The sequence below is a fragment of the Tachypleus tridentatus genome, chromosome 7, assembly GCF_004210375.1.
Source record: "Tachypleus tridentatus isolate NWPU-2018 chromosome 7, ASM421037v1, whole genome shotgun sequence".
NCBI lineage: Eukaryota > Metazoa > Arthropoda > Merostomata > Xiphosura > Limulidae > Tachypleus > Tachypleus tridentatus.
This window is the reverse complement of record NC_134831.1, coordinates 101609235-101632729: the sequence shown is the minus strand read 5'-3', so window position 1 is coordinate 101632729 and position 23495 is coordinate 101609235. Positions and strand designations below refer to the sequence as shown.

The window sequence follows — 23495 nt, the reverse complement described above, 5'->3', positions numbered from 1 at the left end:
TCTTTGCAAGCGCATACAAAACAAAGCACACTCGACAAAAAACATCTCAACCAGACTGACGTTACAAAATGAGCGGGGTCTGTGACAGTGATGAAGCGCGCGACATTAGACACGTCGTGAGGCAGTGCAGTTGCTGGTTACCAAATTTGCAATAAAAAAGTAAATGAAGGAAAAAGTTGATTCCTAAACTCGAGCTGGTCACAACTGTCCCATCCACTGGTCACATGTGGTCAGTGGCCACGGAGTTGCCCACCTCTGTTCTAAAGCAGGAATAAAAGATAAGATCTCTAATTGAAATTCAGTTGTTTATTATGTAAAACCCACAATCGCAAGATTAATACAACTGACTGTCCTTAATGTAGTAATATTAATAGCATACGCCACTAAGTAGTTAACAACACTTAATGTAGTAATGCCAATAACATATGATATTAAATAGCTGTGGAGAGAGTTAAGAACAGTTTATGTGGTAATGTTAAAAAACATACGATGTTAAGCAGTAAGTTTACTAAAGCTAATAATAAATAAAACATACGATGTTAAGCAGTAAGTTTACTAAAGCTAATAATACATAAAACATACGATGTTAAGCAGTAAGTTTACTAGAGCTAATAGTACATAAAACATACGCTGTTAAGCAGTAAGTTTACTAAAGCTAATAATACATAAAACATACGATGTTAAGCAGTAAGTTTACTAAAGCTAATAATACATAAAACATACGATGTTAAGCAGTAAGTTTACTAAAGCTAATAATACATAAAACATACGATGTTATGCAGTAAGTTTACTAAAGCTAATAATACATAAAACATACGATGTTAAGCAGTAAGTTTACTAAAGCTAATAGTACATAAAACATACGATGTTAAGCAGTAAGTTTACTAAAGCTAATAATACATAAAACATACGATGTTAAGCAGTAAGTTTACTAAAGCTAATAATACATAAAATATACGATGTTAAGCAGTAAGTTTACTAAAGCTAATAATACATAAAACATACTAGCTGGGGTACCAGACCCGAGAGGGAAATTATGTAAATTCATGATTGATTAAAAGTTATCCTGAAACATGAAAAGTTGTTTTCCTTATACGTAATTGTAAATGACGCCCACAGAATCCGCAAAATGCAAAACTGATAATTTGTACGAACATGGATCTAATGAATCTTCACACCAAATTTGGTGAAGATCCATCCACACCCTACGAATTCTTAAATCAATGTTCCGTTTGATAGAATACTAAAACATTTTTACGGTACGTCAAAGTGTAACGATCCTCTCTATTTATTTGACGTATATATACAGTGTTATGCTAATTAATTACTTTTTCTGCGTAAATATTTATTAAACTATGATTAAAAATCATGTCTTATTTTATTTTGTGTTTAGTCACGAATAAAGTCCAGATACAAAATCCAAAGACACGTTTTCACTTTCGTGCACTGTTAGCTACACGGCTGAACGACGTAACAGTCGGACTAGTGTGTTGGGTATATAAGTTCTGTAGCGTACTCGTGTGCTATTTTAAACACTGTTTCTTCCGGTAAGCAAATGTCTTCAAGAAAATATTCACGCTTCTATGTCTTGTTCAAAGCTACACAAGACCTATCTGTGAACAAGGTGCTCTTGATGTTGAAGTCCGCCGCGAACTCGAATATCGACGGGCATTCTTATAACACATAACCGTGGCCTCAAAGTACGGAACGAAAACTGACACCAACCAACTGCCAATCACGGATGTTCCGGTTTGTATTTCTGGCGTGCTAACTACCAGGCCAGTGAGTATCACAAGTCGTGTTTCTATGATATCATAAGTAGTTTGTGTTATTAAAGTGACATTTTTAGTCGTGTTTCTATGATATCATACGTAATTTGTGTTGTTTAAGTGACACTTCGAGTCGTGTTTCTATGATACAATAAGCAGTTTGTGTTGTTTAAGTGACATTTTGAGTCGTGTTTCTATGATATCATACGTAGTTTGTGTTATTAAAGTGATACTTCGAGTCGTGTTTCTATGATACAATAAGCAGTTTGTGTTGTTTAAGTGACACTTCGAGTCGTGTTTCTATGATATCATAAGTAGTTTGTGTTATTAAAGTGACATTTTGAGTCGTGTTTCTATGATACAATAAGCAGTTTGTGTTGTTTAAGTGACACTTCGAGTCGTGTTTCAATGATACCATAAGTAGTTTGTGTTGTTTAAGTGACATTTGGAGTCGTGTTTCTATGATATCATAAGTACTTTGTGTTATTAAAGTGACATTTTGAGTCGTGTTTCTATGATATCATAAGTAGTTTGTGTTATTAAAGTGATACTTCGAGTCGTGTTTCTATGATACAATACGCAGTTTGTGTTATTAAAGTGATACTTCGAGTCGTGTTTCTATGATATCATAAGAAGTTTGTGTTATTAAAGTGACATTTTGAGTCGTGTTTCAATGATATCATACGTAATTTGTGTTGTTTAAGTGACACTTCGAGTCGTGTTTCTATGATACCATAAGTAGTTTGTGTTGTTTAAGTGACATTTTGAGTCGTGTTTCTATGATATCATAAGTAGTTTGTGTTATTAAAGTGACATTTTGAGTCGTGTTTCTATGATATCATAAGTAGTTTGTGTTATTAAAGTGACACTTCGAGTCGTGTTTCTATGATACAATAAGCAGTTTGTGTTGTTTAAGTGACACTTCGAGTCGTGTTTCTATGATATCATAAGTAGTTTGTGTTATTAAAGTGACATTTTGAGTCGTGTTTCTATGATACAATAAGCAGTTTGTGTTGTTTAAGTGACACTTCGAGTCGTGTTTCTATGATACCATAAGTAGTTTGTGTTGTTTAAGTGACATTTGGAGTCGTGTTTCTATGATATCATAAGTACTTTGTGTTATTAAAGTGACATTTTGAGTCGTGTTTCTATGATATCATACGTAGCTTGTGTTATTAAAGTGATACTTCGAGTCGTGTTTCTATGATACAATATGCAGTTTGTGTTGTTTAAGTGACACTTCGAGTCGTGTTTCTATGATACAATAAGCAGTTTGTGTTATTAAAGTGATACTTCGAGTCGTGTTTCTATGATACAATAAGTAGTTTGTGTTATTAAAGTGACATTTTGAGTCGTGTTTCTATGATATCATACGTAGTTTGTGTTGTTTAAGTGACACTTCGAGTCGTGTTTCTATGATATCATACGTAGCTTGTGTTATTAAAGTGACATTTTGAGTCGTGTTTCTATGATACAATAAGCAGTTTGTGTTGTTTAAGTGACACTTCGAGTCGTGTTTCTATGATATCATAAGTAGTTTGTGTTATTAAAGTGACATTTTGAGTCGTGTTTCTATGATATCATACGTAGTTTGTGTTATTAAAGTGATACTTCGAGTCGTGTTTCTATGATACAATAAGCAGTTTGTGTTGTTTAAGTGACACTTCGAGTCGTGTTTCTATGATATCATAAGTAGTTTGTGTTGTTTAAGTGACACTTCGAGTCGTGTTTCTATGATACAATAAGCAGTTTGTGTTATTAAAGTGATACTTCGAGTCGTGTTTCTATGATACAATAAGCAGTTTGTGTTATTAAAGTGACACTTCGAGTCGTGTTTCTATGATACAATAAGCAGTTTGTGTTGTTTAAGTGACATTTTGAGTCGTGTTTCTATGATATCATACGTAGCTTGTGTTATTAAAGTGATACTTCGAGTCGTGTTTCTATGATACAATAAGCAGTTTGTGTTGTTTAAGTGACACTTCGAGTCGTGTTCCTATGATACAATAAGCAGTTTGTGTTATTAAAGTGATACCTCGAGTCGTGTTTCTATGATACAATAAGTAGTTTGTGTTATTAAAGTGACATTTTGAGTCGTGTTTCTATGATATCATACGTAGTTTGTGTTATTAAAGTGATACTTCGAGTCGTGTTTCTATGATACAATAAGCAGTTTGTGTTGTTTAAGTGACACTTCGAGTCGTGTTTCTATGATATCATAAGTAGTTTGTGTTGTTTAAGTGACACTTCGAGTCGTGTTTCTATGATACAATAAGCAGTTTGTGTTATTAAAGTGATACTTCGAGTCGTGTTTCTATGATACAATAAGCAGTTTGTGTTATTAAAGTGACACTTCGAGTCGTGTTTCTATGATACAATAAGCAGTTTGTGTTGTTTAAGTGACATCTTGAGTCGTGTTTCTATGATATCATACGTAGTTTGTGTTATTAAAGTGATACTTTGAGTCGTGTTTCTATGATACAATAAGCAGTTTGTGTTGTTTAAGTGACACTTCGAGTCGTGTTTCTATGATATCATAAGTAGTTTGTGTTGTTTAAGTGACATTACGAGGCGAGTTTCTTTGATACAATAAGCAGTTTGTGTTGTTTAAGTGACACTTCAAATCGTGTTTCTATGATATCAAAAGTAGTTTGTTTTATTAAAGTGATACTTCGAATCGTGTTTCTATGATATCATAAGTAGTTTGTGTTATTAAAGTGATACTTCGAGTCGAGTTTCTATGATACCGTAAGTAGTTTGTGTTGTTTAAGTGACACTTCGAGTCGTGTTTCTATGATACCATAAGTAGTTTGTGTTGTTTAAGTGACACTTCGAATCGTGTTTATATGTTACCGAAACAGTTTTACATTTTTAAAATAGTATTTGTAGCCGTTCTAGAAATCCAAAGACGAAAGTTGATACTGTTAAGAATCGTACGATTAAACATGGACGCTTAATTACATGGCGAAATTGTTTGATAATTGCAGACAAAAATTGCTTTATTAATTAAATAAATCATTAACTTTATAAATAGATTCACACACACAAAGAAACACATGCGAGAATATACTAATGTTTCCATTCCTGTTTAAAAATCTATTACCAAATACAATAAATTTGTTGTTTTTGTTTTTGGAATTTCGCCCAAATATACCCAAGTGCTATCTGCGCTAGCCGTCCCTAATTTAGTAGTGTAAGACTAGAGGGAAGGCAGCTAGTCATCACCACCCACCAATAACTCTTGGATACTCTTTTACCAACGAATAGTGGGATTGACCGTCACTTTATAACGCCACCACGGCTGAAAGGAGGAGCATGTTTGGTGCGACCGGGATTCGAATCCGCGACCCTCGGATTACGAGTCGAACGCCTTAACACTCTTGCCCTTGCCTGGCTTCCAAATACAATAAACGCACAACCTAAAATTAGCTAACTGTTGATTGGATCGACATGAAATTCAAAGAGCACGTGCTTAACAGACACATTCGTATCAAAGATTTGTGTTTAAAGAAAGTTATTAATATTTTCTCTATAATATTAATAAAATATACATATTGTGTGCATTAAAGTGTGTTTTACTGTGTGTCTCTGGTACAAATATTTAGATATACACGAAGAGATGTAATGCTAACAAATGTACTTGTAAATAATTACTATATATATATTATCAAAGTAAACACAAATAAAGAAATTTATAACAAAAGTGTAATTCTGAGTTAATGATGTGTTTGAAAACTAAACCCACTTCTGAGAAATGGGATATCAATAATAACACTAGGTTAAAATGTTTAGTTGTACTTAAAAAACTTATTTGAGGATTAGTTCTTTTTATCGGTTGAGGATTATGAACCACATCACTGGACACATATATGTAAAGTTTCTATGTTTCTTTATATACTGCTGAGTTTTAAAATTAGTGACATATTCTAAGATATTTAAATTCAAGACTTTACGTCAAATGACTTAGTTTTAAGGTTAAGCCTTAGTATATCCATAAATTTAGTCTATCAGTTACACTTTCTTACAGTAAAATGCCCCAAACTTTAAGGGTTAACTCCGGTATTTTGTTTGAGTAATGAATGATACCAAAAGGTTCCAATAGAACTACAATAATTCGCCTCCCTTCGGGTCTACTTCAAGTTTCAAAGTGAATCATATTTACTGAGCTATTTGTGCCGTTTCATCCGCAAGCTAATAACACAAAATAATTGAAACGTTCTTGCTTGTTTTGTTCCTAGATATGTGTATAGTTTTGTTTAACTATGTTTGATGACTTAAAGTAATGAAAACTGATGTGTAGCCTCAACCACATCAATGTACATGGGTTACATCGTACACTTTTTCACATAACACAGGCACGAAGTCAGTTTATAACATTATAACATGTGGATACGTTACTACACTGGTATGGAGACCGTACTAACATGTAGACACGTTACTACACTGGTATGGAGACCGTACTAACATGTGGACACGTTACTACACTGGTATGGAGACCGTACTAACATGTGGACACGTTACTACACTGGTATGGAGACCGTACTAACATGTGGACACGTTACTACACTGGTATGGAGACCGCACTAACATGTGGACACGCTACTACACTGGTATGGAGACCGTACTAACATGTAGACACGTTACCACACTGGTATGGAGACCGTACTAACATGTGGACACCTTAATACACCGGTATAGAGACAGTAATAACATTTGAACACGTGGCTTCACTGGTATAGAGACCGTATTAACATTTGGTCACGTGACTACTGGTATAGAGACCGTACTAACATGTGGACACGTGACTACTGGTATAGAGACCGTATTAGACTGAAACACATGGATTTATCGCTAATTTTAATCAGGACAAAGTAACTATGTAGATTAGAAGTCAAAATGAAGAAAACTCAGTGGACAGTGAACATAACTGGTATAGTCATACGACTATATAATGTAATGTAACAATCACAATTGGGCCCCGCACGGCCAAGCGTATCAAGGAGTTCGACTCGTAATCCGAGGTTCGCGGGTTCGAATCCCGGTCGCACCCAACATGCTCCTCCTTTCAGCCGTGGTGGCGTTATAAAGTGACGGTCAATCCCACTATTCGTTGGTAAAAGAGTATCCCAAGAGTTGGCAGTGGGTGGTGATGACTAGCTGCCTTCCCTTTATTCTTACACTGCTAAATTAGGGACGGCTAGCACAGATAGCCATCGAGTAGCTTTGAGCGAAATTCAAAAACAAACAAACAATCACAGGAAATTTTTTTTTTCTCGAAACGATCAAAAAGGATAAACTAGGAAAATGAAACGCTAAGAAAAGTAACATGTAATGTTGTATCTCTAGACACCTGAAATACAAGATCGTAAACAGCCTAACATTAACGTATAAAAGTGACGAAAACAAACTTTTGAATGTCTCCAAGTTACAAAATGACACCACCAGAGGTCACGCTATTTTCTGTATGTCTCTTGTGAGGCACGAAATTCCACAATGCGGTATCCGTGCTGTTTCCTTACCCCCGAGTATCGAAACCCGATATTTAGCGTTATATTTCCACAGACTTACCAGTAAACCTCGTGTGAGGGGAAAGGAAAGATAAGGATTGTGAAATGATTTGTGTTTTAAATTCCTTTGAAGATATAATAACAATTTCTAGGCCTAATAGCCTACCTTCAACTACTCTGTAATAGACAGTTCTCTTACTTCGTATATAGAACTTAAACAAAGAAATATATTAACACGAGAGGTACTTAAACTATTTATGATAAAGTTACCATAGCAACACAAGTTAAACAAGGATAAACGATCTAATAAGAGCTTACTGGTATTTGTATCAACAGTTGTAGAGAAGTATGTATTAACATTCCAACGGTAGTTTCACGGTACAACGAGAAAATGTGAATGTGTTTTCACACGTGTGTTGTTCTTAGTATATGATACTGGAATACACTATGAAATGGATATGTTTTCATATTTTCGCTGCTATTAATACATTGTACAGGAATACACATTTACTGCTGTTAGTATATTGTAAACCTTGATGTCACTGCACCACCTGGCAGTTCTTCATAAATACGGATGGTTATTATTACATTGTACTGAAATACACATTTACTGCTGTTAGTATATTGTAAACCTTGATGTCACTGCACCACCTGGCAGTTCTTCATAAATACGGATGGTTATTATTACATTGTACTGGAATACACATTTACTGCTGTTAGTATATTGTAAACCTTGATGTCACTGCACCACCTGGCAGTTCTTCATAAATACGGATGGTTATTAGTAGCTGTGAAGGTGAACGTATACATAGAACGCACTTCTCTAGGTTTGATGTTAATTAATGCGACATAAAAGGGTTAATTAGATCTATGGAACGTGATAGTTCAACAATTTTTATAACAAGGAACAAACTTTTCAAAAACAAAGTCTGAGGAAGGCTTGAATGGGGAGTGCTTTGTTAGAACGTTTTGAAAACCTTCGGTCATCCTCACGTGCACACGTTCCTTAAAACGTGTAGCAGCTTTTTCCGCTATCCGTCCAAACTGCCCTCAGACTTTAAGTTCGAAGATGTGATGAAAGGTGAGCTAAACCTATGGAACTTTGTTTTCCAAAAGGGGGAACTTATACCTGAAACAAATGGTAAATTATAAATACATGTTTTGATGGTTACAACCATTTTCGGGTCTGGATTTTAAAATTTGATTTTCGAAACTTTATAAATACAATTTAAAGTTCAATTGCACGACATGAAAATTGAATTTAAAATTGAATTTTCACAGTAGCAGTTGTAAAGTACCACAAAACTATCTAAGATGTAAATCTTCAGAAGTCCACGAACCTCAAAAAATTTAACAGGAACCATTAGAGTGTTGTAAGGCTTCGACAAGAAACATTAGAGTAAGCCTTTAAACCTATAGAATCATGCTGTTAAGTTTCAACAATGTAACAAGAATATTAAAGTTCTGTAAACCAATGTAACGTGTCTTAAGACTTCAACAAGAAACGCTAGAGTAAGTTTTTAAAAATATAAAAACATATTTTAAGACTCAACAATTCAAGAAGAAACATTAGAATACTGAAAACCTATATAACCGTGTTGTTAAGCTTCGAAACTGTAATATAAAGCATTAAAGTAAGTTTTTAAAACTAAAGAAAGGCGTCGTTAAGTTTTAACAATGAAACATATTACTTAGGCCTACGAATCTTCTCAACAGTAATGTTCGATAAATGTTCATACTGTACAACAATATTTAAAGTTTTTAATTTGTAATAATATTCTACTGTATATTTTGAGAATATATAAAGTACAAGTGGAAAAAAGTCGTCCACTCTATGAGCTACTTTGATAAAAATAGCACATGTTTCGATGAACGTAGCGACATTTTGATATGCGAGTGTAAACCTGTGAAACTTTAGGTTAGAGTCTCTAAATACAAAACTTAATTATAGTATACTTAAGGGAAGATAGTTTCACAAAGATATGTTATAACTGCAGTGTCGTAATGTTTGAATTCAACTTATAATTGTGCAACTGTTTTTCTCTCCAGTATGTGTGTGTGTATACGCATGAAGAGAATAAGGTAGAACTACATTGGCATATGATCAGTGACGTAACCACAAAACATATCCTCTTCCCCTTCACATAAAAAGAGATTGAACTCCTGCATTTATTCCCCTAAAATTGTAGTTACGATTCGGGCTCCCTTTGGGCTCAAGCCCCCTTGAAATTACGGGAAATATAAGGGTATACTTACGTCACTGTGTACGAAGAATCAACCGAGTGTCCACAACAGCAGAAACAACAATTTGTATCCTGAAAGCTGATTTAACTAGAGGTTAACCTTACAATCCAAGCACGAGTTCAGTGAGGTCGAACGAGTCTTTCACAGCAGGGTTCAGGGTGGCCCAAAATTTAGTTATTAATCGAGTTCTTGTGAGAGAGTATGTTTGAGAAATGTCTGTTGTCACTACTTTCACACTGGATGCATCAGTTTATTCTAGAATTTTCTTCTACTATTTTTTTGCCCCTCTGGTGATTAAATCATTAGTTTATATTCCTTCTTCAATCACGTGATGCTTCGAGTTATTTAAAAAACTCAGAGTACATATGCACCTTATATTAACCCCGATGAAACTGCTGTATCGTTGGGTAATTGTGATATTAGCTCTAAGTTAAACAGATAAATAAACGGATAAGTATTTTATTGATTATTTTATTAAAACAACCAAACCTCACAAGAAACATACAAAACATAGCATGACCTCTGGTGGTGTCATTTTGTAACTTCGAGACGTTCAAAAGTTTGTTTTCATCACTTTTATATATTAAGGTTAGGCTGTTTATGATCTTGTATTTCAGGTGTCTAGAGATACAACATTGCATGTTACTTTTCTTAGCGTTTCATTTTCCCAGTTTATCCTTTTTTGATCGATTCGTTTCGATAAAAGAAAAATTTCCTGTATATGTTTGTTTGTTTATGAATTTCGCGCAAAGATACTCGAGGACTATCTGCGCTAGCCGTCCCTAATTTAGCAGTGTCAGACTAGAGGAAAGGCAGCTAGTCATAACCACCCACCATCAACTCTTGGGCTACTCTTTTACCAACGAATAGTGGGATTGACAGTCACATTATAATGCCTCCACGGCAGAAAGGGCGAGCATGTTTAGTGTGACGGGGATTCAAACCCACAACCCTCGGAGTAGGAGTCGAATGCCTTTTCCACCTCGACATGGCGGGCCGTATAAACAAATAAAAACACATTACATTATTTACACGACGGATTTATCCGTAACATCTATAAATAATCGTTACATGTATTTAAAATAGATGATATTTTAACATAATGATTTCCTTCAACTATAACAAACTAATGTTGGTTTAGTTTTTAAAACTTCTATTAAACATTCAGACTATTAATTGGAAAGTTTTTATTATGTCGTCACTTATTAATACATTATAATTATTTTAATATGTATATATATATATCATCCAGGAAAGGAAAAGAAGTTATGTGAATTCAGATGGAAGAAATTTCACAATATTTTCATATTTCTTAAAACAATTCTGGTTCACCATAGGAGGTTAGAAACGTTACCTACAATTATGTGAGTATACGACTTTATAACACGTGCCATCAAGTCAATCATGAACTGAAGTCAATGTAAGAAAGTAAATACTCATTAGCAATATTCCATATCATTTTCCACGTAGAAAAGAACTGACAATCAAATTTATAGGAAAACCGGATATTTCTTTATATGTTATACGACATTATTGAAAGGAAAATAGTGAAATCTAGACAAAGAATGAATACATTATTTTATGTATTTGTAATAAAATATTTATGAGCAAAATAATAGTCAATTTTAGACAGACAGTGGTCAAATAGCATTGTGAGGGATTATCAGACGTGTGTGTGTGTTTTCTAAATAGCATTGTGAGAGATTATCAAACATGTGTGTTTGTTTTCTAAATAGCATTGTGAGGGATTATCAGACGTGTGTGTTTGTTTTCTAAATAGCATTGTGAAGGATTCTCAGACGTGTGTGTTTGTTTTCTAAATAGCATTGTGAGGAATTATCAGACATGTGTGTTTGTTTTTTAAATAGCATTGTGAGGGATTATCAGACATGTGTGTTTGTTTTTTAAATAGCATTGTGAGGGACTATCAGACGTGTGTGTTTGTTTTTTAAATAGCATTGTGAGGGATTCTCAGACGTGTGTGTTTGTTTTCTAAATAGCATTGTGAGAAATTATCAGACATGTGTGTTTGTTTTTTAAATAGCATTGTGAGGGATTATCAGACATGTGTGTTTGTTTCTTAAATAGCATTGTGAGGGACTATCAGACGTGTGTGTTTGTTTTTTAAATAGCATTGTGAGAGGATTATCAGACATGTGTGTTTGTTTTTTAAATAGCATTGTGAGGGACTATCAGACGTGTGTGTTTGTTTTTTAAATAGCATTGTGAGAGGATTATCAGACGTGTGTGTTTGTTTTTTAAATAGCATTGTGAGGGACTATCAGACGTGTGTGTTTGTTTTTTAAATAGCATTGTGAGGGATTCTCAGACGTGTGTGTTTGTTTTCTAAATAGCATTGTGAGAAATTATCAGACATGTGTGTTTGTTTTTAAATAGCATTGTGAGGATTATCAGACATGTGTGTTTGTTTCTTAAATAGCATTGTGAGGGACTATCAGACGTGTGTGTTTGTTTTTTAAATAGCATTGTGAGAGGATTATCAGACATGTGTGTTTGTTTTTTAAATAGCATTGTGAGGGACTATCAGACGTGTGTGTTTGTTTTTTAAATAGCATTGTGAGAGGATTATCAGACGTGTGTGTTTGTTTTTTAAATAGCATTGTGAGGGATTATCAGACATGTGTGTTTGTTTTTTAAATAGCATTGTGAGGACTATCAGACGTGTGTGTTTGTTTTTAAATAGCATTGTGAGGATTCTCAGACGTGTGTTTGTTTCTAAATAGCATTGTGAGAAATTATCAGACATGTGTGTTTGTTTTTTAAATAGCATTGTGAGGATTATCAGACATGTGTGTTTGTTTCTTAAATAGCATTGTGAGGACTATCAGACGTGTGTGTTTGTTTTTAAATAGCATTGTGAGAGGATTATCAGACATGTGTGTTTGTTTTTAAATAGCATTGTGAGGGACTATCAGACGTGTGTGTTTGTTTTTTAAATAGCATTGTGAGAGGATTATCAGACGTGTGTGTTTGTTTTTTAAATAGCATTGTGAGGGATTATCAGACGTGTGTGTTTGTTTTTCTATAATTATGTACAAATATATTGTTATTGCTATAGTTCAACTATGTATGATTTGCTCGATATTTCTGTGATCGCATGAAGGTGGGCCCGGCATGGCCAAGCGTGTTATGGCGTTCGACTTGTAATCCGAGTGTCGCTGGTTCGAATCCCGGTCGCACCAAAAATGCTCGCCCTTTCATCCGTGGGGGCGTTACATTGTTATGATCAATCCACTATTCGTTAGTAAAAGAGTAGCCCAAGAGTTGGCGGTGGGTGGTGATGACTAGCTGCCTTCCCCCTAGTCTTACAGTGCTAAATTAGGGATGGCTAGCACAGATAGCCCTCGAGTACCTTTGCGCGAAATTCAAAAACAAACAAACGTATTGAGGTTAAAAACAGTATTAACAAGGTTGATTTATGTTTCTCGGTTATGCGTGTTATGCTTTAAAAATACAATCAACCTACATGTTGGTTAAATAATTTTAATAGCACATTCAATATCCTAACTATCCCCCTCATTTCATATTCAATATCCTAACTATCCCCCCATTTCACATTCAATATCCTAACTATCCCCCCCATTTGTTCTTCTTGAAACCTACTAATCAAAACTTTGATCAATTCGACCAATGTACTTATATACAAGGCTCGTGAATCAAACACACATTATTACATATAATGTAGCCGGTGTTCACTTTTCGATGTCATCGTGTGTAGTGATAATGTAACCAGAATTAGAGGATATAACATATAAGATACACACCACGTTGTGAATAGAGGATATAACATATAAGATACACACCACGTTGTGAATAGAGGATATAACATATAAGATACACACCACGTTGTGAATAGAGGATATAACATATAAGATACACACCACGTTGTGAATAGAGGATATAGCATATAAGATACACACCACGTTGTGAATAGAGGATATAGCATATAAGATACATACCACGTTGTGAATAGAGGATATAACATATAAGATACACACCACGTTGTGAATAGAGGATATAACATATAAGATACACACCACGCTGTGTATAGTCATACAATACCATACCTGTAATTATATATTTATTGTTAAACAACAGAATAACACATGTAGGATGTGTTAGCGGTAGCTATGATTTGAGGTCATCTTCATACACATAACTAGCCTTAAATATCAAAAACTGAACCTACAGTTTATCCGAATGAATGACCGAATATAGCAATTGTGGCTGTGATTTGTGATCCCATACGTAACTTTAAGTAAAAAAACCTAAACCTGATGTTCCATAACGTAATGTCTCACGACCTAATTTACTTTAATCTAACATAAATTAGTTTAATCTCAAGTAAGAATAATAAAACCTCAATAACCTAATCTTTTCTATTGTGACTTACTTTAACCAATTACATACAACATAAAATAAGACAGCATAACACAAAGTAACATAACTTAACCTGATACACAATCAACATAAACTAAACTAAAACAACGTAATATAATACAATATATCTTAACTTATATCACACAGCTTGAAGAGAGGTTAACATATTGTAATACAACGAAAGTAACTGCGCATACCTTATCCTGACCTTAGCGAATACAGCTTAATAAAGCATAACGTACCGTAACTAATTCAGTACAGTATAACTTAATATAAATGGTATAACCTAACCTTACAAATTTCAATTCTACATAACTAACCCAACACCTAACATACCATCTTAAACAAACACAAAATTAATCCAATATAACACATCATAACCTCACATATTACGACCAAATCGAACACAAGTTATTGTAACCCAACACAACCTAAGTTGTTCTGTATAACACAACTGAAAGTCACGTTTAGTTTCATCTTAGATTATAAGTCTTAAAACAAGAACATATCACAATATTCCAATTCCGAATTAAGGTTGCGGGCCAATGTATGTATATTTCGTGTCTAATAAGTATGGCAGGAAAACGAACTTACTGCATCGAAAACACTGGGGACTTACCAACTGTGAGTTTGTATAAACGTTAAAGTTGACAATAGTTTCTGATAGAATCAGGTTTGTAAACCGGTACAGAGTTTTACTAGTATTGTAAACACGTGTTATTATTATTTGTTAACCAGTATAGAGTTTTACTAGTAATGTAAACACGTGTTATTATTATTTGTAAATCGGACAGAGTTTTACTATTATTGTAAACATGAGTTATTATTATTTGTAAACTGGTACAGAGTTTTACTATTATTGTAAACACGTGTTATTATTATTTGTAAACCGGTACAGAGTTTTACTAGTATTGTAAACACGTGTTATTATTATTTGTAAACCGGTAGAGAGTTTTACTAGTATTGTAAACACGTGTTATTATTATTTGTAAGCCGGTAAAGAGTTTTACTAGTATTGTAAACACGAGTTATTATTATTTGTAAGCCGGTAAAGAGTTTTACTAGTATTGTAAACACGTGTTATTATTATTTGTAAACCGGTAGAGAGTTTTACTAGTATTGTAAACACGTGTTATTATTATTTGTAAGCCGGTAAAGAGTTTTACTAGTATTGTAAACACGTGTTATTATTATTTGTAAACCGGTAGAGAGTTTTACTAGTATTGTAAACACGTGTTATTATTATTTGTAAACCGGTACAGAGTTTTACTAGTATTGTAAACACGTGTTATTATTATTTGTAAGCCGGTAAAGAGTTTTACTAGTATTGTAAACACGAGTTATTATTATTTGTAAACCGGTACAGAGTTTTACTAGTATTGTAAACACGTGTTATTATTATTTGTAAACCGGTAGAGAATTTCACTAGCATTGTAAACACGTGTTGTTATTATTTGTAAACCGGTACAGAGTTTTACCACAGGGTGTTCGGAAAGTCATTGTGCGGTTTTGTAATAATATTTTATTCAGTCCATTTCAAGCCAGCAACTGATAGCGGCGTTTAGAAACAAAATAAGAAGGATCCAAGTCTGTATTGATGACAACGGTGGTCACTTTCAATATTGTTTATAATTGTCATTCATATTTACCTCCTGTATTCTATATTGAAACATGTCTGTTAATAAATACATAAGTGCACAGTGACTTTTCAAACACCCTGTACTATTGTAAACGCGTGTTATTATTATTTGTAAACCGGTACAGAATATCGTAAACACTTGTCTTTACTCTGTCATTTTCAAACCTGAGTCGTATGCAGAAAACAAAAAATCAGGAAATAAAACTAAAAATGGTTGATACGACGAACGAGGAGACGTGGGGTGAAATAGATGCAGACTTCGTTTGAAACGCTTCCGGAACATTCGAAAAGAGCTCGCGCTGTAGGTTAAATTGTTGGAAAGTAAGGAAGCAGTGTTATTACATTAGTCGTCGCGATACGTTCAACAAAGGGCATGTTTTAGTAGGTGTTAACTAGGTACATAAGTGATTTATATTTCAGAGCCAGTACATCTTCGGCAATTAGGTTAGAAAACAATAGCAAAAGCTCTATACGGATCGGCGATTCCACAAAAAGCAGCTGTTAGTAAACAGTTATTCATTCAGAACCGTTCGTCTAACTCTAATAACAGTTTCCATAACTCTTCTCGTTTTGTTATTAAAGTGCAAAAAAAAAACCATTGTATAGTCTCTGTGTATAAAGTGTTTTTGGTTTTAGTTTTTTTTTAATTTTGCGTAAACCTACACGATGGTTATCTGTGCTAGGCGTCCCTAATTTAGTAATGTAAGACTAGAAGGAAGGCAGCTAGTGGTCGGCACTCATCGCTAATACTTGGACTACTCATTTACTAGCAAATAGTTGTTAAAGATTTTAAATGGAAGTTGATATGTGAATTATGTAGAGGCCCAATCTATTATGTACAGACGCTGCTCTCTCTGCAGTACACTAGTTCTGTGGATTTCACAGATCATACGTACTAGCTAGGAGAGTAAACAAAGAGACCCTCGTAATCTGAGGGTCGCGGGTTCGAATCCCCGTCAAACCACACATGCTCGTCCTTTCATCCATGGGAGCGTTATAATGTGACGATCAATCCCACTATTTGTTGGTAAAAAAGTAGCCCAAGAGTTTGTGATGGATGGTGATGACTAGCTGTCTTTCCTCCAGTCTTACACTGCAAAATTAGGGACGGCTAACGCACACAGCCCTCGTGTAGCTTTGCGCGAAATTCAGAAACAAACAAAAGTAAAGCAAATAAATACATTAGGTCTTATATTATGGTGAGAGGTAAACAACAGTTACAAGTTTCGTAAGAAGAAAACTTCTTGTAACCACAGGAACTATGTTTTTAAACTCAGAACTCACCAAGAATGTGAATTGCATAAGTCTCGCCAGGTGACAGCACACTGGTATGAGTTCAACAATGGTAAGTTGTTAATCATTGTAAGATACATTTAAAGACTCTATCAACATCTTTACTATCCTTAAACCAACAGAAAAATATTTAAAAAATAATAGCGCATTAATATATAAAAATGTGGTATTACATGCAGTTTGTTAGTTCAATCAGTTTCACACAATAACTTATCTCAGCCGGTTTCGTGAGCACTAGCATTCTGCGAAAGGCCTCATCGGCACTACGTTAGAGAAAGTGTGGTTGACTTATTATTACTTTTTAATTTTTGGTTTCACTCATGACGTCTGAGAAATACTTACCTAATAGCGACCGTTGTAAAGAAACATGTATGCAACGTACAATGAACCTATTTACTGCATGCTGTTAAAGTGTTCTGTATGTACAACAATTCTAAAAGTATTTTAGATTACGTATGAATAGATTCTGATCAAATGTAAAACAAACGTATAAAAGGTGAAGTCAGATCCATATAATAAACTGATCAGAAATACCTAACACTATAGACTAACACATCATAAGACTAAGACATAAACACATACTCTAATCTGTATGCACAGCACAGTTAGTGTGTCCGTAAGTAATGTTTAGAAAAATTATAGTATCAATGCTAGTGACACAAGTTCATTAAATAATAAATAAGTAGTAAGGAGAAAAGCTAGCTCGTAAATAATTACAGTTTTACCCACCAGTAGGACTAATTATTGTTATTTACGATATCCTTTATATTATTCACGTTGTTCTGAAACCGTTGGATTGTTTAAAGTGTTTTAAATATTAAAATAAAAACAATTGCACAGGGACTACTCTTATGTTTATACCGCTAAAAAACATGGTTACGATACTCATGTTGGGCACAGCACAATCATTCATTGTGTAGTTTTGTGCTTAGCAACAAACAACCAAACAAATATTCTAGAAAAAAAGAATCTCTAAACGTTTGAGCCATGAAGAGTTAACATCCTGAGGAAAGAAATACCTATCTTATTCCGAGAAGTCGTCCATTTGCGTTGTTTGAGAGAAGCTAGTAATGATAACATATAAAAATGGTGAAAAATGTAGTGATGTGTCTGTATAGTTAATATTTAAATACAGAGAGATAATTCAAAGAATCGGTGCTGATATGGACTTAAAAAATATACTTATTACGTCCATCATGTCAACAGTGAGTTAAGAACAGAATCTGCGCAAAACCAAGAGCCAGACAACAGACTGAATACCTTCTACTATAGTAGATTAATGTCCAGACAACAGATATTCTACTATAGTAGTTTAATATCCAGACAACATATTGCAGACTTTCTACTATAATATTTTATTATCCAGACAACATATTGCAGACTTTCTACTATAATAGTTTAATATCCAGACAACATATTGCAAACTTTCTACCATAATAGTTTAATGTCCAGACAACATATTGCAGACTTTCTACCGTAATAGTTTAATGTCCAGACAACATATTGCAGACTTTCTACCGTAATAGTTTAATGTCCAGACAACATATTGCAGACTTTCTACCATAATAGTTTAATGCCCACACAACATATTGCAGACTTTCTACCATAATAGTTTAATGTCCAGACAACATATTGCAGACTTTCTACCATAATAGTTTAATGTCCAGACAACATATTGCAGACTTTCTACTATAATAGTTTAATGTCCAGACAACATATTGCAGACTTTCTACCGTAATAGTTTAATGTCCAGACAACATATTGCAGACTTTCTACCGTAATAGTTTAATGTCCAGACAACATATTGCAGACTTTCTACCATAATAGTTTAATGTCCAGACAACATATTGCAGACTTTCTACTATAATAGTTTAATGTCCAGACAACATATTGCAGACTTTCTACCGTAATAGTTTAATGTCCAGACAACATATTGCAGACTTTCTACCATAATAGTTTAATGTCCAGACAACATATTGCAGACTTTCTACCATAATAGTTTAATGTCCAGACAACATATTGCAGACTTTCTACTATAATAGTTTAATGTCCAGACAACATATTGCAGACTTTCTACTATAATAGTTTAATGTCCAGACAACATATTGCAGACTTTCTACCTTAATAGTTTAATGTCCAGACAACATATTGCAGACTTTCTACCATAATAGTTTAATGTCCAGACAACATATTGCAGACTTTCTACCGTAATAGTTTAATGTCCAGACAACATATTGCAGACTTTTTACCATAGCAAGGAATCGAACTCCATGTTACAGCATTGAGCCCCTGAGAACAAAGCCTTTAAAACCTTGCAAAAGTACGTGTATGGTCAAGGATAAACAAGTCTGTTATATCGGTTTCAAAACTTCACAGAACCGCACGAACGGTCAATGATAAACAGATAGGTTTATGTCAGACCAACAACCTTACTTAAAATTATAGACGGTCAGTGAGAAACAGACCTGTTTATATCAGTTTGAAAACTTCACATAAACGCATGGCTGGTCAGCGATAAAGACAGGTTTATGTCAGTTCGAAAACCTCACATAAAACGCATGAACGGTCAGTTTTTGAACGCAATTTAAAAGACTCGTTATGAAAATTAACCAAGGTCAGAGGTCAAACATTTTTGAAGTCACTTATAATTCCTTAAAAGTATGTTTCCCTGGTATTTTAAAATATACTTTATGATCTATAAAATAAGAGTTAACAGACATTTGTTAACAGTATAAAGTACAGTATGATTTGGAAACTAGACGTAAGGTTTAGTTTTATTGTCACTTTTTATATATTGAACTACCCAAACTTTTCCAAATTATTTGCAGGTTTATCTCGTACACACTACAAAGTGCGAAGTGTGTTCCATCACATCGCCATCCATATATATATATATATATAAAATGCTATTCAAGGTTTCACGTAACATTTCAACAACTATTTAAATGTTAACATGCATTATTCACGATTAGATTAAACAAGTAGAATAAGCGAGCTCGAAAGTAGTGCCTATTTAAAATCGAATTATTGATCAAATACTCGATTGTGAAGCACCCTTGTTAGGAAAATTGACTTTTTAACGTTGAAAGGTTGTACTGTAGTAAACAGAATATTATTAAAGTAGTTTCGATGTTAACACCCCTTTAAACTTTCACATATTAGCTTTAAATAACGTTTGTTTAACTACCTTTAACGATGTTAAATGTTTCCCAGAGCTAAATAGTATATGTAACAAATAGGTTAGTTCGCAGGCAGGGCATAACAAAGTACAGTGACAGTTTACTGCATTAATTTCGTATTTTCTTCCACAAAGAAAAAAAGTCTCTAAACAACTCAATAATTCGTTTTCTTATTTTATGAAGAAAAATATACATACGCAGATAATGTCTTACGTTATCGGTTGAAAAATATTTACCGATCTTCCCCCAAGAGTCCTCCAGAAGATTTGAAGTAAATCTGAATGTATATAACGCTAAAATCTAGGTTTCGATACCCGTCATCTTGAAACTATGAGGTTCGGTTACGTGAGAAATGTGAATTATAAATAATTATATCAACGATCTGTGTAACCTAAAATAGAATTTGGCTTTTTAATTTTTTTCAAAATCGATACTTGAACGATGAATCTACCACGTGGTGCTTGGAAATTCTCTACTTAATTAAAAGTAGAAAACTGTTATTTTTATCGAATCTCAATTTTCAGAAGAAGCCCACCACTTTGACAATCAAGACACTAGTTTGTCATCTCATAGTCGCTACCTTCAGGCAGGTTCACTTCAGTTTCAGTATTCTTGTTTTTACTTGGCTTTGGCCAAAATAACCAATTAAACTATCTGGAGGGGATCTTGTTGGGGAGTAAGCCGGTTTATTCTGTCTCAGTGACGATATATATACATATATATGTACTTCGCTATCGGCCACGAAACCTGAGTCAAAATACGAAAAGTGAAACGTTAACATTTGATTTTACAAAAAACAAATATTCATTCTTCGTGATTTTACATAAATTTATACGATGGAAGAAAATTTATAAAGGCTTGATGTCCTATATATTTAACCAGAATTTCATCCCGTTGTGTTTAATAACAGAATCAGTTTAAATATGTCTATTTCACATACATTGAATTCTACAAACACGTTTCCGAGAAGTCGTGAAATGTACGGCGGTGTTTTGAAACGTTTTCTCTAATGTTCTTAGATTCGCACATAAATGTGATATTCAGGCATATTTTGATCAGGTGAGTGTATATAAACATTTGTTTTGACGCGCGTGGCGAACATTAAAACCAATATTTTCCATACTCCCCCCCCAGCCTACCTGCCAGTTTTTGTGACAACCATCTCAGTTCCAAAAGTATGGAATTTTTCCCACAAGTCCTTCGATTCCAAAGTGACTTTTGGATCGTCTTGGACGCCTTCATCGTCAGGTTCCAAATCTTGTGGTGACGGCTGCAAGTGCGGCGGGTACAGCGGGAACTTTGGCAGGGGCACCGGGGTGTGTAAGGAGAAATACTTCTGCGGAGACAGGAACGGATTCAGGCTACAGCCAAGGTGGTCGTGAGCTTCAGCGGCCGCCGAGAAGGAAGGCAATAGAAACGGGTGGTAGGCCATTCCGTGCGGTAACATTTTCGTGGATTTCGTCGGCTGGGTTATCTTTACGATCAAGCTGAGCGAATTACATAGAAAAGGTAGTGAAATGAAGTGCTCGTTGAAGACACGGTCTTCGAAACCCAAATTCCCTACCAACTCAGAAGACTCGCTGTTCACAAAACACATCTATACACCTAGATCATTGGCTCACTCTAAATTCTATAAGTCCGACAGACCCAGCCAATCACGGGAACCAAGACGGTCATCCCAGGCGTTCCCTGGAGAATTGAACCAACACACCATTCTAAGCATTGCGACTAGACGTACTGATGTTGAAATGGCTCCCGACCTGCCATCTGTTGAGAGACACAAGAATGAACGATACTTATTTAAGACTTAATTTATGAAGTTTGAGCACACTTACCAGACATACTTATCTCAATAACATATACATCTTCATGTAACCAAAATGGAAACCTGTTCCATGCTGGATCTTAGTGAATTAATAATCTAAGTTCGACATCATAAACTGTTTTCTGAAGTAGAATAATGTTCATTCTTAAACGTGTTATAATAACGTTTTAGTAATATTGCAGTGAACAACAGATAACACATAAGTGTTAATGAATGTGGTGTTTATCTGATAAGTAACACACCATAACTCTGATAACAGTGTTAATGAATGTGGTATTTATTTAATAAATAACACACCATAACTCTGATAACAGTGTTAATGAATGTGGTGTTTATTTAATAAGTAACACACCATAACTCTGATAACAGTGTTAATGAATGTGGTGTTTATCTAATAAGTAACACACCATAACTCTGATAACAGTGTTAATGAATGTGGTGTTTATTTAATAAGTAACACACCATAACTCTGATAACAGTGTTAATGAATGTGGTGTTTAATTTAATAGTGTTAATAACTAATAAATAACACCATAACTCTGATAACAGTGTTAATGAATGTGGTGTTTATTTAATAAATAAGACACCATAACTCTGATAACAGTGTTAATGAATGTGGTGTTTATCTAATAAGTAACACACCATAACTCTGATAACAGTGTTAATGTGGTGAATAACACTGGTGTTTACGTGGTGTTTTTAATAAATAACACACCATAACTCTGATAACAGTGTTAATGAATGTGGTGTTTATTTAATAAATAACACACCATAACTCTGATAACAGTGTTAATGAATGTGGTGTTTATTTAATAAATAACACACCATAACTCTGATAACAGTGTTAATGAACGTGGTGTTTATTTAATAAATAACACACCATAACTCTGATAACAGTGTTAATGTATGTGGTGTTTATTTAATAAATAACACACCATAACTCTGATAACAGTGTTAATGAAGGTGGTGTTTATTTAATAAATAACACACCATAACTCTGATAACAGTGTTAATGAATGTGGTGTTTATCTAATAAATAACACACCATAACTCTGATAACAGTGTTAATGAATCTGGTGTTCATTTAATAAGTAACACACCATAACTCTGATAACAGTGTTAATGTATGTGGTGTTTATCTAATAAGTAACACACCATAACTCTGATAACAGTGTTAATGAATGTGGTGTTTATTTAATAAATAACACACCATAACTCTGATAACAGTGTTAATGAATGTGGTGTTTATCTAATAAATAACACACCATAACTCTGATAACAGTTGTAAAAGATGTTTAATAAGAAACACACCAAAAATCTGGTGACTACATAACAAATAATGGAACGATTTACAATAATACGAAATTGTTAAATCGAGTATACCCCCTTCCCCGTATCGGTGGCATAACGGTTAGTCTCAGACCTTTACACAGTAAAAATCGGCCTTCAATAGTGACGGTGGGCAGAGTAGTGATAGCCCATTGTATAGCTTTGTGCATAAATAACAACTGCACCAGAACGCATGCTTAAGGAGAGTACACAAAACTAGATCTCGTGGTATCTCTAGTTTAGATACCTTATACAATATTTCTTAGGAATAATAAAGAAAACATCTGACAATTTAGGCCTCACTATACC

The 23495-nt window shown here is 34.2% G+C and overlaps 1 protein-coding gene across 4 annotated transcripts in view; it reads right to left on the bottom strand.

Annotated features, from left to right (window-relative positions):
* Positions 1–21730, bottom strand: part of LOC143256305 (uncharacterized) — an 87591-nt gene extending 65861 nt beyond the window's left edge. For 2 of the 4 annotated variants that reach the window (XM_076513377.1, XM_076513378.1), the window contains exon 1: positions 21172–21727. In XM_076513377.1, the coding sequence (XP_076369492.1) occupies positions 21172–21629 (458 nt within the window). In that variant the 5' untranslated portion in view covers positions 21630–21727. Of the gene's footprint in view, positions 1–21171 lie in introns of all 4 variants that reach the window. The other 2 variants (XM_076513379.1, XM_076513380.1) reach the window with 2 other exon arrangements.
* Between the last annotated feature and the right edge of the window lie 1765 nt (positions 21731–23495).